This window comes from Felis catus, chromosome B2 (genome assembly GCF_018350175.1).
Source record: "Felis catus isolate Fca126 chromosome B2, F.catus_Fca126_mat1.0, whole genome shotgun sequence".
Classification (NCBI taxonomy): domain Eukaryota; kingdom Metazoa; phylum Chordata; class Mammalia; order Carnivora; family Felidae; genus Felis; species Felis catus.
The window spans coordinates 2,287,584-2,300,510 of NC_058372.1; the positions used below are offsets into that span (position 1 = coordinate 2,287,584).

Below are 12,927 nucleotides of genomic sequence, written 5' to 3' on the forward strand. Positions count from 1 at the left end.
GTGTATATTGCTGTGAACTCCAAACATTAGGCTTTTTCTTTTCTAATCTTACATACTCTAAAATATATATAACAGGATTCTTTTAAACCTTGCCATAGCTAATTTTTCTAATTGCAATGCTAGTATTCCTATCTCTTCTTTCTCCTATATACCTTAAATATGTCCAGCCCAGGGCTTCTCAACTTTGGCCCAATTAAACATATGAAGCCAGATAATTTTTGTTGTTGTGGGGGCTGTGTGTGCATGCAAGGTGTTTACAGTATCCTTAACCTCTATCTGCCAGATGCCAGTAGCATCCCACCTGTCCACCGATGATAGAACCAAAGCTATCTCCAGACATTGCCAATTTTCTCCAGTTGAAAACCACTGGTTTAACGTCAGATACAAAAGTCTATTCTGCAGCACTTTTGCAACAATAACTTTAACACAGTAATCTTTAGAGTTTACTATTCCTATTTTCTTCCTTAAAGAATAAATTTGGCCAAATGGAGAGCTTCTTATTTCAGTTTTCACATATATTCCCCTGAAGTTGGATTTTTTAGTCTTAGGTACAGGCAATTATAGAACTCCATAAATAATCCACACAACGATTCAACAAGCATTTATTAAACACCTACTGTGTGCTCAGCACTGTACTAGGCACTAGGGGGTGCAGAGATACAAATGTAAAAGTTATTATTCCTGCCCTCAAGGAGCTTACAATTTAATTTTGAAAATAAATACAAATGTGAAACTACAATACAGAGAGCTAGAAAATAATTACAAAGCAACATATTAGTAAGTGCATGGACCACAGTACAAACTCAAAGGGTAAGTGCTGAGGCAGCACAGAACAAGGGAGGTCTCAGTGTGAGGTGAAGTCAGGGAGAGCCCACTCAAAGATATAAAGAAGCTAGGCTTTGAAGATATGGATGCGTAAGAAGTGGGGCCAAAAAAAAAAAAAAAAACAACAACCAATCCAAACAAAAGAAATTGCATGAGAAAGGCACGGAGGCAAGGGCTTGTAAGACAGCAGTGGAAGGCCACGGAAGTTTGAACAAGAGTCAAGGTGAATATGCCAGAGAATTAGGCTGAGGCAGGTGAAACATGAAGGGCAAAACATGGAGAACCTGGAACACCACTGCTGGGACAGCAATCATCTGCTGAGCGTTTCTGACCGAAAATGAATTTTGAGGAGGATCACCTTAGAAGCGTTACTGAAGGGGGTCTTGAAAGCAAGGACACTAGAAAGAAAGAATTACAACAGCTGGGGCCTCAGACGGCATGGCTCTGCAGAAGGCTGCAGGGGATGGCAGAAATGTAAAAGATCCAGCCTCAAGGAGAAAACGGAGAACTGGAATGACTCAGCAAGATTTGAGACACGTACAGTGAAGAGCAGAACAAGACTAAAGGACAACTCCAAGACAGGGCAGGGCGCCTGAGGAGCTCAGGATACAATCTCAGGGTCGTGATTTTGAGCCCTACCCTGAGCATGGAGCCTACTTTAAAAAATAAAAATAAAAAAAGAAATATGAAGGGCAGTGAGCCTATTCAGGGTCAAGAAGCTAAGCAATAATGCCTATTTAAAAGGAAAATGTAGGCTGGGGGACAAGAGTGAGGAGTTCTGTTCCCAAATATCAAATTATATAGGTAACTGACCCATAGGGTGGGAAATAATTAAAGTACTGAAATACAGAAGGTAAGTGTAAATAATCAAAACATAAATAGAAGCAAATACAGAAAAAAATACTGGATAAAACCAAGACATGGAGATTATTTTCAGTGGAGAAAAAAGACTAATAAAGAAAAGCTAAAAATTAGGGGGAAAATGATCAAAAATATCCCACAAGCCAAAGAAAAGAATTCCTGAGATGCAGGGTCCCTACTCAACAGTGCGAAATATAGGTCAAGGACAAGGGGCGCCTGGGGGTGGCTCAGTCAGTTAAGCGTCCAACTCTTGCTTTCGGCTCAGGTCATGATCTCAAGTTTCTTGAGTTTGAGGCCCACATTGGGCTCCCTGCTGACAGTGCACAGCCTGCTTGGGATTCTCTCTCTCTGCCCCTCTCCTGCTCATATGCTCGCTTTCTCTCTCTCTCAAAAACAAAACAAAACAGGACAAGAACTTAGAAAAGGCATTGATATTTGTCCATAGGACACTTCAGTGGCATGCTGAGTACATAAGCCAATAAGAAGTTTTAAGAATATATTAATGAGAAAATGGGGTTGAACAATGGATGACATGTTTGAAAGATCATGAATGACAAGAAAAACAGAATGGCAGCTGGATATGGGCAGTGAAGTGGAAGGTTTTCCACATTTTACACTGTAGGTAAACTTAACTATTGTCATCCCAATGGACCATATGCCTGGCTGGGCGCATGGGTATTTTTCATTTCCCCCCACAATTCTACTTCCTTGGGGCAGTTTAGAGAAATGTACTCGAATCTGTACCTTATTGCTTTATCCTGCCAGTTACTCTTTTAAACATGCTTTACTTGTACAATTTAGCTTTCTAATACTACAAAGCATCAAAAGTATCAGCATTTAAAGATACAATCATCAATCAAAATGACATTTTCAATCAACTGCACTACACAGTGCTGTACCACTATGCATTCCCTTCCCCAGTAGCTACCTATCCCATGGCCAGGGACACTGGATTTTCCAATGGCTGGCCAGGGCCAGTGTGCTCATTAGAGGCAATACAGCACAGTGGTCAGCAGCACAGCCTCCAGAATCTGACACTGTTGGGCAGAGCCCCTGCTCTGTCATTTCCCAGCTACATGACCTTGGTCAACTCACTCACTTCTCTAAGCTTATTTCCTCATCTATAAAATGCAAGATATAATGTGTGTCATAACCATGAGAAACACTTAGCATAGAGCTTGGCACACAGTACGTACTTAATAAATGTCAGCTATTACTATTTCGAGTCTCAGAACCAAAAGTAAAGCTAACTGCCGTGTATGGCAATCATCCACCACATTCTAGCACTGCCACTTGCTCAATGGAGTAAACCTTTGAAGCCTAAGCCGCCTCTCCTAGGACTATGTTGGATGGCAGCAGAGTGACAGAAGAACCACTTTATCATGCCAGGTCCTAAAATGAGAAGATCACGATGGGAGAAGGTATTGGTGAACAGTTCATTTCAGATCAAGAGCATAAAAATAGAATCTGCAGGATATAAAGGAATTTAGCACACGTCACTCACAGTTAAGAGCTCAAAATAAGGTCATAAAAAAAGAGCTCAAAATAAGGTCATAAAGATGGAGCAACCACATTCTGGTGCAGAGTGGAGACCAAGAATGGACTTCTATGTGTGCCCCAGATAAACAACAGCCTTTTCTACCTTCTTACACCATGTGGCTATTTCTCGATGTGGCTGAACCGGCTTCAATAGTTCCTTCAGGTCACAGTCTGTCCTTATTCTTTCCAGCAGAACACTGATCTTTCAGGGCACATCTTTCCTCTGAATTCTGCCAGATGCTTAGTAATTATGGATTTAATGCATAGCATCGCTACACATTACTGTAGTAAAGAGACGTTAGCTGGTGTGCCTACAGTCATTTCAACACGTTACTCTAAGAGCCCTCACTGGACAAGTGCTCCCCTCAACCGCCTGGGAGACTGTGCACGTTATCTTCCCTCGGACAGTGACTCCATCCTGTAAGACCCGCATGTGGGCAGCACTGGCCTCAGGCAGAGTTCGTGTCTTACAGAGGGTACACAGAGAACAAGGATCTAGAGTCCAGATTTATTCCTGGTGTCTTGAAATTTCAAGTACAAGAGAATGAGGAATGGAATTCCCTTCAAGTGCAAGGGAATCTATAGTCCAAAAAAAAAAAGGAGAGTAAGAAAATAAAGGATAATGGAAAGCACTATTTTGAAAAAGTTAACCAAGGAGGGGTGCCTGGGTGGCTCAGTCGGCTAATTGTCTGACTTCTGATTTCAGCTCAGGTCATAATCTCATAGTTCAGGAGTTCAAGTCCTGCATTGGGCTCTGCATTGGCAGTGCTGAGCCTGCTTGGGATTCTCTCTCTCTCTCAAAATAAATAAACTTAAAAAAAAAAAGAAAATAGAAACAGTTAACCAAGGAAACCAAGCATGACCTATGACAGGTGGGTATCAATGGCTCAATGAAATAGGTATAACAACCTTGATGTTGTCAGTGGTCAGGGTGGGCCATAGCAGGATACAGAAGGGATTTTATAGGGAAGGAATTTATGATATAAAAGTTGGACCTTTATAATGAAAGATTTTACGACTGGTTTTTAAAAACACCAATCTTAAGGGGCGCCTGGGTGGCGCAGTCGGTTAAGCGTCCGACTTCAGCCAGGTCACGATCTCGCGGTCCGTGAGTTCGAGCCCCGCGTCGGGCTCTGGGCTGATGGCTCAGAGCCTGGAGCCTGTTTCCGATTCTGTGTCTCCCTCTCTCTCTGCCCCTCGCCCGTTCATGCTCTGTCTCTCTCTGTCCCAAAAATAAATAAATGTTGAAAAAAAAAATTTTAAAAACACCAATCTTAAAATAACATGATTGGTAAGTGCTGTCCCTGTTCAGAACAGTCAGTGTGAAGTTGTGTAAATTCTCCTGGCGTTTTCTTCAGAATGTGTAGCATATTCTTCGGCATAGGATTAATGGAATCAATTCCCGTTTTGAAAGCTGACTTTGGAAAAAAAGCCAAAAATGACTCAACTCCAAGTCTGGTGAACAAGTGGGTAATGGTCAAAAACGAGATACTATTCAAGACTAGAAGTCTTCCAAATGTTGGGAGGAGTGGTAGCACTACAGCAACAACCCGGACCGCCAAATTTAAAGGGCAGACCATGTTCGGACGCACAGGTTCTGGTGTGCTGCTTAAAACAGCCTTGTTACTTTATACAATATCCCCTGGTATATGGAAAGCCTCAAAGGAGAAAGACAGTGCCCGGTAATGAGTTAATATTGTGTTTCCGCTAACTTACAGACGAATTCAGAACAGTGAGGAACTGTGGGGTGAGGTATTCGACAGATCACCGCTGTGCATTTATAAAGCTAATGGCAAGAGACAGATGGAGAATGAAGGGTGAGGTGCTAAGGCCATCTAAGGAAGGGGGACGAAGGCAATGACAGCAGTGACAGACCATCCAGTCAGGGGTTTGTGCAGACTGACAGGAACCTGAGAGGGCAGGACTGTAATGGGCCAGAAGGGATGAGTGCACGTTGTTTGTAAGGATTTTAGGTCTTCAAGCACCTGTCTCCCCTTTCCCCCACGCGATGCTCTAACTGGAACAGTGTCCACACCTCTGTGCACCACGGCATACAGTGGGAAGGTGGAAAAGAGAGCCGGAAGTCACCCAAAGGTACAACCACCCAAGCTCGAGAGCAGCCAGGCTGAGTCTCCACTCACCTCCTTCTCTGCTTCACTCCCACAAACATCACTTCTTTTGCTGACACAGGTGCTGGGGGTGGGGGTGGTGGAGGACACGTATGGATGCTCAGTGACTCAGAGGAGTCAGTGAAGGTGATATATGAAGAAAAATGCTGGAGTGCTGTTAAAAATATAGCATTCTGAGTTTGCGTGGGAATACGGTTTTCCACTATCAGGAACGTTGGAATAAAATAACACGCACACTTAAGCATAAATACATTATGTGTCTGTAAAAATTTCCCTAGAACTAGGTTCTTAGAAAGCTAAATACAAATATAAGTCTCACAGGGAGGCTGCTTCAAACTCTAAAGTGGCTTCTCAGATCAGATGAGGATAACAAGTGCGCCTGCCGGGGAATCAGTGGGAGAAGGAGATCACAGGAGATGGGAAGAAGCAGAGGAACCGGGAGGAGCCTCTCTCACACCTACAGCTACTCACCCGAAAGACAAAATTAAGTGCCTCCACCACCAGCCACTTGCTCAGATGCTATTGTGTTTCTAAAGGATGCATTAGGCCACCAGGAGCTCCACTCCATCAGACACCTCCTAAGACAGTCAAGCTGATCCACCTGCGTCAAGGAACCGGCCCAAACTACTGAAGAGCTATTCAAACTCTGCCACCGCTATCGATTCTGATCCTACGTTAAGCTTGTAGTGATGACAAAGTTTCTGGCTTTTTACTTGCACTGAAAGACCTCTCACCAGCATGTGGATTCTCTAATTCTGCATAATGCCCACACTAGGACTGTAGTTTTTTCCCTAAACTCCTGCGGATTCAGATTTTTCTCCATTGTGGATTCTCTGATGCCGAATGAGACTTGACCTCTGAATAAAGGCTTTCCCACACTCATTACATTGATAGGGCTTCTCCCCTGTGTGAATTCTCAGATGCTGTATGAGGCCAGTGTTCCCATTGAAGGCTTTCCCACATTCTTTACATTTATAGGGTCTTTCTCCAGTGTGGATTCTCTGATGTTCAATCAGGCCTGACTTCTGACTGAAGGCCCTCCCACACTCATTGCATTTGTAGGGTTTCTCCCCAGTGTGGCTTCTCTGATGGCCAATGAGGTGTGAGCTCCGCCTGAAGGTTTTCCCACACTCCTCACACTCATAGGGCTTCTCCCCTGTGTGGATTCTCTGATGTCCAATGAGGTGAGAGCTATGACTGAAAGCTTTCCCACACTCATTACATTCATAGGGTCTCTCCCCACTGTGGATTCTCTGGTGCAGAATGAGGCCTGCACTCTGACTGAAAGCCTTCCCACACTGATTGCACTGATATGGCTTCTCCCCAGTATGAATTCTCTGGTGCAGGATCAGGCCTGTGTTTTGACTGAAGGCTTTACCACACTCCTTACAGTGATAGCGTTTTACTTTGTTGTGGATATCCTGATGGGAAAGAAGGGCTGACCTATAACTGAAGGCTTTCCCACACACGTTACATTGATAGGGTTTCTCCCCAGTGTGGATTCTCCAGTGGCGAACAAGGCCTGAGCTCTGGGCAAAGCTCTTCCCACATTCGTCACATTTATGCCGTCTCTCCTGGGTGGGATTTCCCCGCTGCCTCTCTAATCTGCCCAGAAGATCTTGGGCTTCTCCACGCTCATGACCCCCGATAACATCCCCGTTGCATTTGGCAGCTGGCTCTCCATGTGGTTGGATTCCAGTAGATATTACCTGTTTCGAAGCTAATTCCCTGTTCTCACTCCTGGTCTCACCACCTGAAATTAAAATGTGATAAACATCAAGCCAATGTCACTTTCTATTCTCCATGTTAGAAAGGAATTAGAATATAAGGGAAAAGGAAAACACACATGGAAAAACTACCAGCAATCACACAGCTTCCATCTGTCTCCAAGCTGCTATCATGATACAGGGAGATGAGAACAGGGCCAAGCAGAAGTACCACAAGCCAAATGGGGAAGAAGTGCCATGAACAAGGAGGGTTGTTGGGAGGCACGAAGGCAGGGAAGGGACCACCTGAGGGGCAGCTGGGGAGTGGGTAGGAATACAGACGTAGTGAATGACCTAACAGGACAGAAGTGGGAAAAGCCCTGGCACTGACAGGGAGGAGCACGACAGGCCCGAAAGTCCCACAGGGCTGGGAGCAGAGGACTCCCACTGGCAGACAGAACAGTACCCACAGTAAGCCCTGGATCAGAGAATAAAAGTCCATGGGCCAGCACTGTTTCTCTCTGTTAGTTCCTGAGTTTAAACTTAAGAATGTCTTTCAGACAACTCACAGCTACCATCACATAACAAACAAACAAAAAAACCTTAAATGATGACAATAACCAGAGCTCTCCTTACCCAGGGAGAACATGTTTCTGTAATTTTCTGGCCTGTCATCTCTATGCAGATCCTTCTGTGATGGATCAAGAAGCCACTCCTCTCGAATTAGGGACACAGCCATGTCTTCGATCTTCTCCAAAGTCTGAAACCAAACAAAATCCCCATGTGGGACTGGCACTGTTCCATGGCTCAAACCCAGACTGTCAGAGGTCCACCAGTGCTGGGGAGGATCAAGGGGTGGGAACATTCTGTGTAAAGGGATGTAACTAAGCGGGGGACAAAGAGGAAAACGCACCAGATTTGGTGGGGGAAATCAAGAATCATGCAGAAACATCTGCGGCAAGTTCCTGGTGAGTACTGCTACAGACAGCCCGGGCACGTGGCAGATGCCACCGGTGCTGCGAAGCAGATCTAGAAGCAGTACAACTCACCTGCAGCCCTGCTGTGAGAAGTGTGGCCGTCATCTCCTGGTTCCCAGGACTTCCTTTCTGGGAAGAGGCAGGACTCTCACAAGAAGAGATGGCTGAGAGGAGAAAGAAGCGAGGAGTGAGACCACCCTGTCCCACAGTTGCAGGAGCCAGCACTAACCCATTCCAAAGCTGTCTGCATTTCAGAAGATATGCATGTCAGAGATTTTGCACAAGAAGTGCTGAGCAGCCCCTGGCTGCCTCAGTACGTGGAGCATGTGGCTCCAGATCTCGGGGTCATGAGTTTGAGTATAGAGTATAGAGACTGCTTAAATAAACATTTAAAACATTAAAATGAAACATAAAATGAAATAATATAAAATATAAAAAATCAAATCAAATCAAATCTGGTATCTTGGGCTCTGGGCCCACACTAATGGCTGCCCACAGGACATCTGCACTTTGATGTCCCACTCAGCCTGAAATTCCGTGTCGAAAATAGAGTGCTGGTTTCCTAACAGGAACTGCTTTTCAATTTCTTCTCTCCCACCAAAACTACGTTCTATCCCTGTGCTTGTGTACAGCATTTCTTCAGGTCTTCATGTCTTGGCAAATGGAATATGAGAGCCAACAGAACCAATCTACCTCTATTAACTCTATTACCTTCCTGAAATGTCCACCATGACTGCCACTATCTGCTTCCCATAGGTATCAGACAGTGCAACACCAATAAACAGACTACTGTGTTTTGGATAATACGCTTTAGAACTTTAGACAAGAATCATATAACTAACTGAAACTGTTCCTATGTTTCTTCTTTAGGAATGTTAAAAACCCATTTATATAGAACGGCTATAAAACACATAAATGAAAAAAGAAACGCAGAGTAAATACAAGATGACACTAGAATGGTCTTGTTCTGCAAGAAGTTCTCAAAAAAACGATAGGGAAGTGTCAAAAGGACACAGGAGCCAGACTGAAGGGGGCCTCCTCTGAACAAATCTGAGACAATTTAAGCATCAAAATAAACACAATAATAAAATAAAGATAACTAAAGATACTTTATTTCTGGAATAAAGTAAGAATTTAGGAGTCCATACTGACATATAAAATAAAATGGGGAGGGAACACTCTCTATTACAAGTAAGTGTAGAAGGAATGACATAGTTAGAAAATCATCATTTTGTAAGTCTTAGTAATCACCGATTCAATCAAGAAGCAACAATGAATATTAAAACTAGTATTTTAGCAACAAAAGTTTGATGTGGACCAAATACTTACACAGACTCAAGAGTACTTCCCCCACAAATTACTTATTTATCATAAAGGGAAAAATAGTAACCACAATGATTACCTTAGCAAAAATAAGCCTTTTTAAAAAAAAAAAAAAACGTGTATTTATTTTGAGAGAGAGAGAGAGAGCGAGCGCGCGCGCGCGCGCCAGCGGGAAAGCAGCAGAGAGGAGGAGAGAGAATCCCAGGCAGACTCTGCTGTCAGCGCAGAGCCCGATGCGGGACTCAAATTCATTAACTGTGAGATCATGACCTGAGCCGAGATCAAGAGTTGGACATTTAACCCACTGGGCCGCCAGGCGCCCCAAACCTAACCAAGAATAACCTTAACCAAGTCATCAAAGGTACCAACACCAATAACAGGACAATTTCCTCTTGTAATGCTGAGAAGGATACAACAGTACTTTTGGGGAGTTCCTGACACATATGCACAACTTGAATTGACTCGTAAGGAAACATCACATGAACCCAAATTTTACAGCTATTCTATAAAATAACCAACCTGTACTCTCAAAAATGTCAAGGTCATGAAGGGCAAACAAAGGCCAAGAAACTATTTTGAATTAAAGGAGTCTATAGAGACAAAACAACTGACTGCAAAATGGAATCTTGGGTTAGATTCTGGAAGATTACTGGGACAACTGACAAAACATGTATATGAACTATGGACCAGATTAGTACAGTATCAGCATTACACTTCCTAATTGTGATGCATTTATTGTGGCTATCAAAGAAAATGCTCTTGCTTGAAGAACTATATACTGATAATTATAAATAAAGTGGCATGATGATACCAGCAAAACCTCAAAACGCCTATGTTGTTAATACATTGAGGTAACATGGGTCGGTCAGTGGGCTGAATGTCCAACTCTTGATTTCAGCTCAGGTCATGATCCCAGGGTCATGGGATCAAGCCCCATGTCCGGGCTCGAGGTGTGGAGCTGGCCTGAGATACTCTCTACTTCTCCCTCTGACCCTGCCCAGCTCATGCTCTCACGTGTACATGCATTTGCTAGCACATCCTCCCCTCCCCACCACTTGTTAAGCACCCAACTCTGGTTTCTGGTTTTGGCTCAGGTCATGATCCTGTTAGTGGGATCAAGTGAGATTCTCTCTCTCTGCCCCTCCCACCTCCCAACATGCACATGCTCTCTCCCTCTCTCTCTCTCAAAATACATATATAAACTTAAAAAACAAAAACAAAAACAAAAAACAACATTGGGAAGGCACCTGGATGGCTCAGTTGGTTGAGCATCCAACCTCAGCTCAGGTCATGCTCTCACAGCTCATGAGTTTGAGTCCCATCTCAGGCTCTCTGCTGTCAGCTGCAGAGCCTGCTTCAGATCCTCTGTCCCCCTTTCTCTCTCTGCACCTCCCCTCCTCACTTTCTTTCTCTCAAGAATAAATACATTTAAAAATGAAATTAAATTAAAATTAAAAAAAATATACTGGGATAACAGAAATGTGTGAATATATAAGAATCCCCAAATTCTTTGATTTGTTCTTGAACTTACCAATGGGACTGACAGTCTATATTTGAAGCCTAGATAAACACTTAAACTCAGATCTTAGGACTGGTCTGTACACAAAAATTCTAGTTCCTGATTCTCCAGGAACTCAACAGGTACTTTCTTTTCTATTCCTCCCTCTCATCAGTGAAATCTGGTTCCTTACCTTTCTCTTGTGACCCTTGGGACACCGGAGATTTGTGCTGCATTGCCATGGGTCGGAGCTGAGTATTTGGAAGCCCTGGTGTAGACTCTGAATGTACAACCTCCTCCCAGAGTCCATGTCCATGTGCACGGGCTGGGACCTGAAAACAACAGGGCAGCTGCATTACAAGAAATTCCTTTGCGAGAGGAAGTGAACAACATAAAACAATCAAGAAGAGCTCATCTCTAGGGACACATGCTTGGGAAAAGAGGAAGCAGAATCTCACTTACTTCCTAGAGGCAGTAAGAACACAAATGTGTTGATTAGCGCAGAAAGGCATCATTTCTGATGCCCTTCCTACCATTTTGCACTCCCAAGGCATGGGAAGCCTGATAAACAGAAACTTAGAGCAGTTATTCAACAGAAAAAACTTTTGGTAACAAACCAGGAAACCTTAGTTCTGGTCTCAGATCTACCTTTAATTATGAGTGTCCAAAGTCACTGAAGTAATTCAAGCTCCCTGCATACCAGTTTCCCACTTGGCAAAGATCATCGCAAGGATGTTGAGGATAAAAAACGTACACATATCCTTTACAAAAATAAAAAGGACTCTACGAATATGAGCCACACCGCACTAGAACCATTTTTATCCTCACAAACAGAAATCGACACCCAGCATTCATTCCACTGCTGCGGTGCTGGTGTCTATCACCCAGCTTCCACACACCGTGGGCACAGCATGCACACATCCGTCTACTTACTGGCCGTCCTAATATATCAATCTGTCTTTCTAAATCCTCCAGCAGGGTCACCACCTCCTCTCCGTTCTCTAGCTGATGTTCCTTAACCAGAGTCTGAAGCTCCTCAGGCAGGATGGTCAAGAACTGTTCTAGCACTAATAACTCCAAGATCTGCTCCTTGGTGTTCAAATCTGGCCTTAGCCACTGATGGCAGAGTGCGCGGAGTTGGATCAGAGCTTCTCGGGGTCCTAATGTCTCCTGGTAGCATAACTTCCTGAAGCGCAGACGGAATAACTCCTGGCCAGGAGGGTTATTTTCATGCAGACTAGATTCCTGGTCCCAGCCATGATCTTCCTCTACCTTGACAATTACAAGGTCTTCTTCAGGAGCTTGGTCTGGTGGGGATGAGGCTGACAACTTTCTTGATTCTGCTGCCATTTAGGGCTGGAAAAACTCAGGAGGCTCGTTTCCACTACCTTCTCTATCTTCTTAAGAAGAACCTTCCAAGGGCCTCTTCTCTAAGGGCAATTCTTGGAGAAGAGAAATCGTCAAATAATATTAAAGCAAATCAAAGGTCATAGTCATTTACTAAGACATGTTAACAAGTTCCTACCACAACACAGACTTCAGGGCTTGGTCATTTAAGTGATCCTCTCCACTGTTCCAGAAGTAACACCTTACCTCCTTAGCTTTCTGCCATGCCTAATCCATCTGGGGAATATTCCCTTCCTTCTGCTTCCTCTCCTTGGGGATGGGGAATATGGCAAAACAAAGTTAGGAAACCACGTAGACTGGGTCTAATTGAAGTTCTGCATTTAACCTCAGCTGGTCTTCACTGATGCTGATTTCACCTTCAGTATTTGCAACTCTAGCTATACTGTTTCTACACACTTCAACTCTCAACCTATCCCTTGTGCCCAACAGACCTTTCTTCCTTTCTTTCCTTCCTTCTTTTTTTCTTCCTTTCTTTCCCGTCTTTCCTTCCTTCTTTCTTTCTTGACAGAGAGAGAGGAGTCGGGGAGGGGGAAGAGAGAGAGAGAGAGAGAGAGAGAGAGAGAGGGAGGAAGAGAAGCGGGGCTCATCCAAAGTGGGGCTCAAGCTCACCTGAAGCAGGGCTCAAGCTCACCCAATGTGGCACTCGAACTATGAGATCATGA

General features: G+C 44.0%; 1 protein-coding gene across 9 annotated transcripts in view; it reads right to left on the reverse strand.

Annotated features, from left to right (window-relative positions):
• Nucleotides 1–12,927, reverse strand: part of ZKSCAN8 (zinc finger with KRAB and SCAN domains 8) — a 33,085-nt gene that overhangs the window by 3,081 nt on the left and 17,077 nt on the right. For 3 of the 9 annotated variants that reach the window (XR_006598543.1, XR_006598542.1, XR_006598541.1), the window contains exons 1-6: nucleotides 12,452–12,767; nucleotides 11,792–12,300; nucleotides 11,052–11,190; nucleotides 8,110–8,201; nucleotides 7,697–7,820; nucleotides 5,367–7,107 (exon numbers count right to left, since the gene is read on the reverse strand). Coding sequence is in view for 6 of the 9 variants with exons in the window: in XM_045058439.1 (XP_044914374.1) it covers nucleotides 6,146–7,107; nucleotides 7,697–7,820; nucleotides 8,110–8,201; nucleotides 11,052–11,190; nucleotides 11,792–12,208 (1,734 nt within the window). In the remaining 3 variants the exon portion in view is untranslated. Of the gene's footprint in view, nucleotides 1–4,635; nucleotides 7,108–7,696; nucleotides 7,821–8,109; nucleotides 8,202–11,051; nucleotides 11,191–11,791; nucleotides 12,301–12,451; nucleotides 12,768–12,927 lie in introns of those variants that run through there. The other 6 variants (XM_045058438.1, XM_045058437.1, XM_023254701.2 and 3 more) reach the window with 4 other exon arrangements.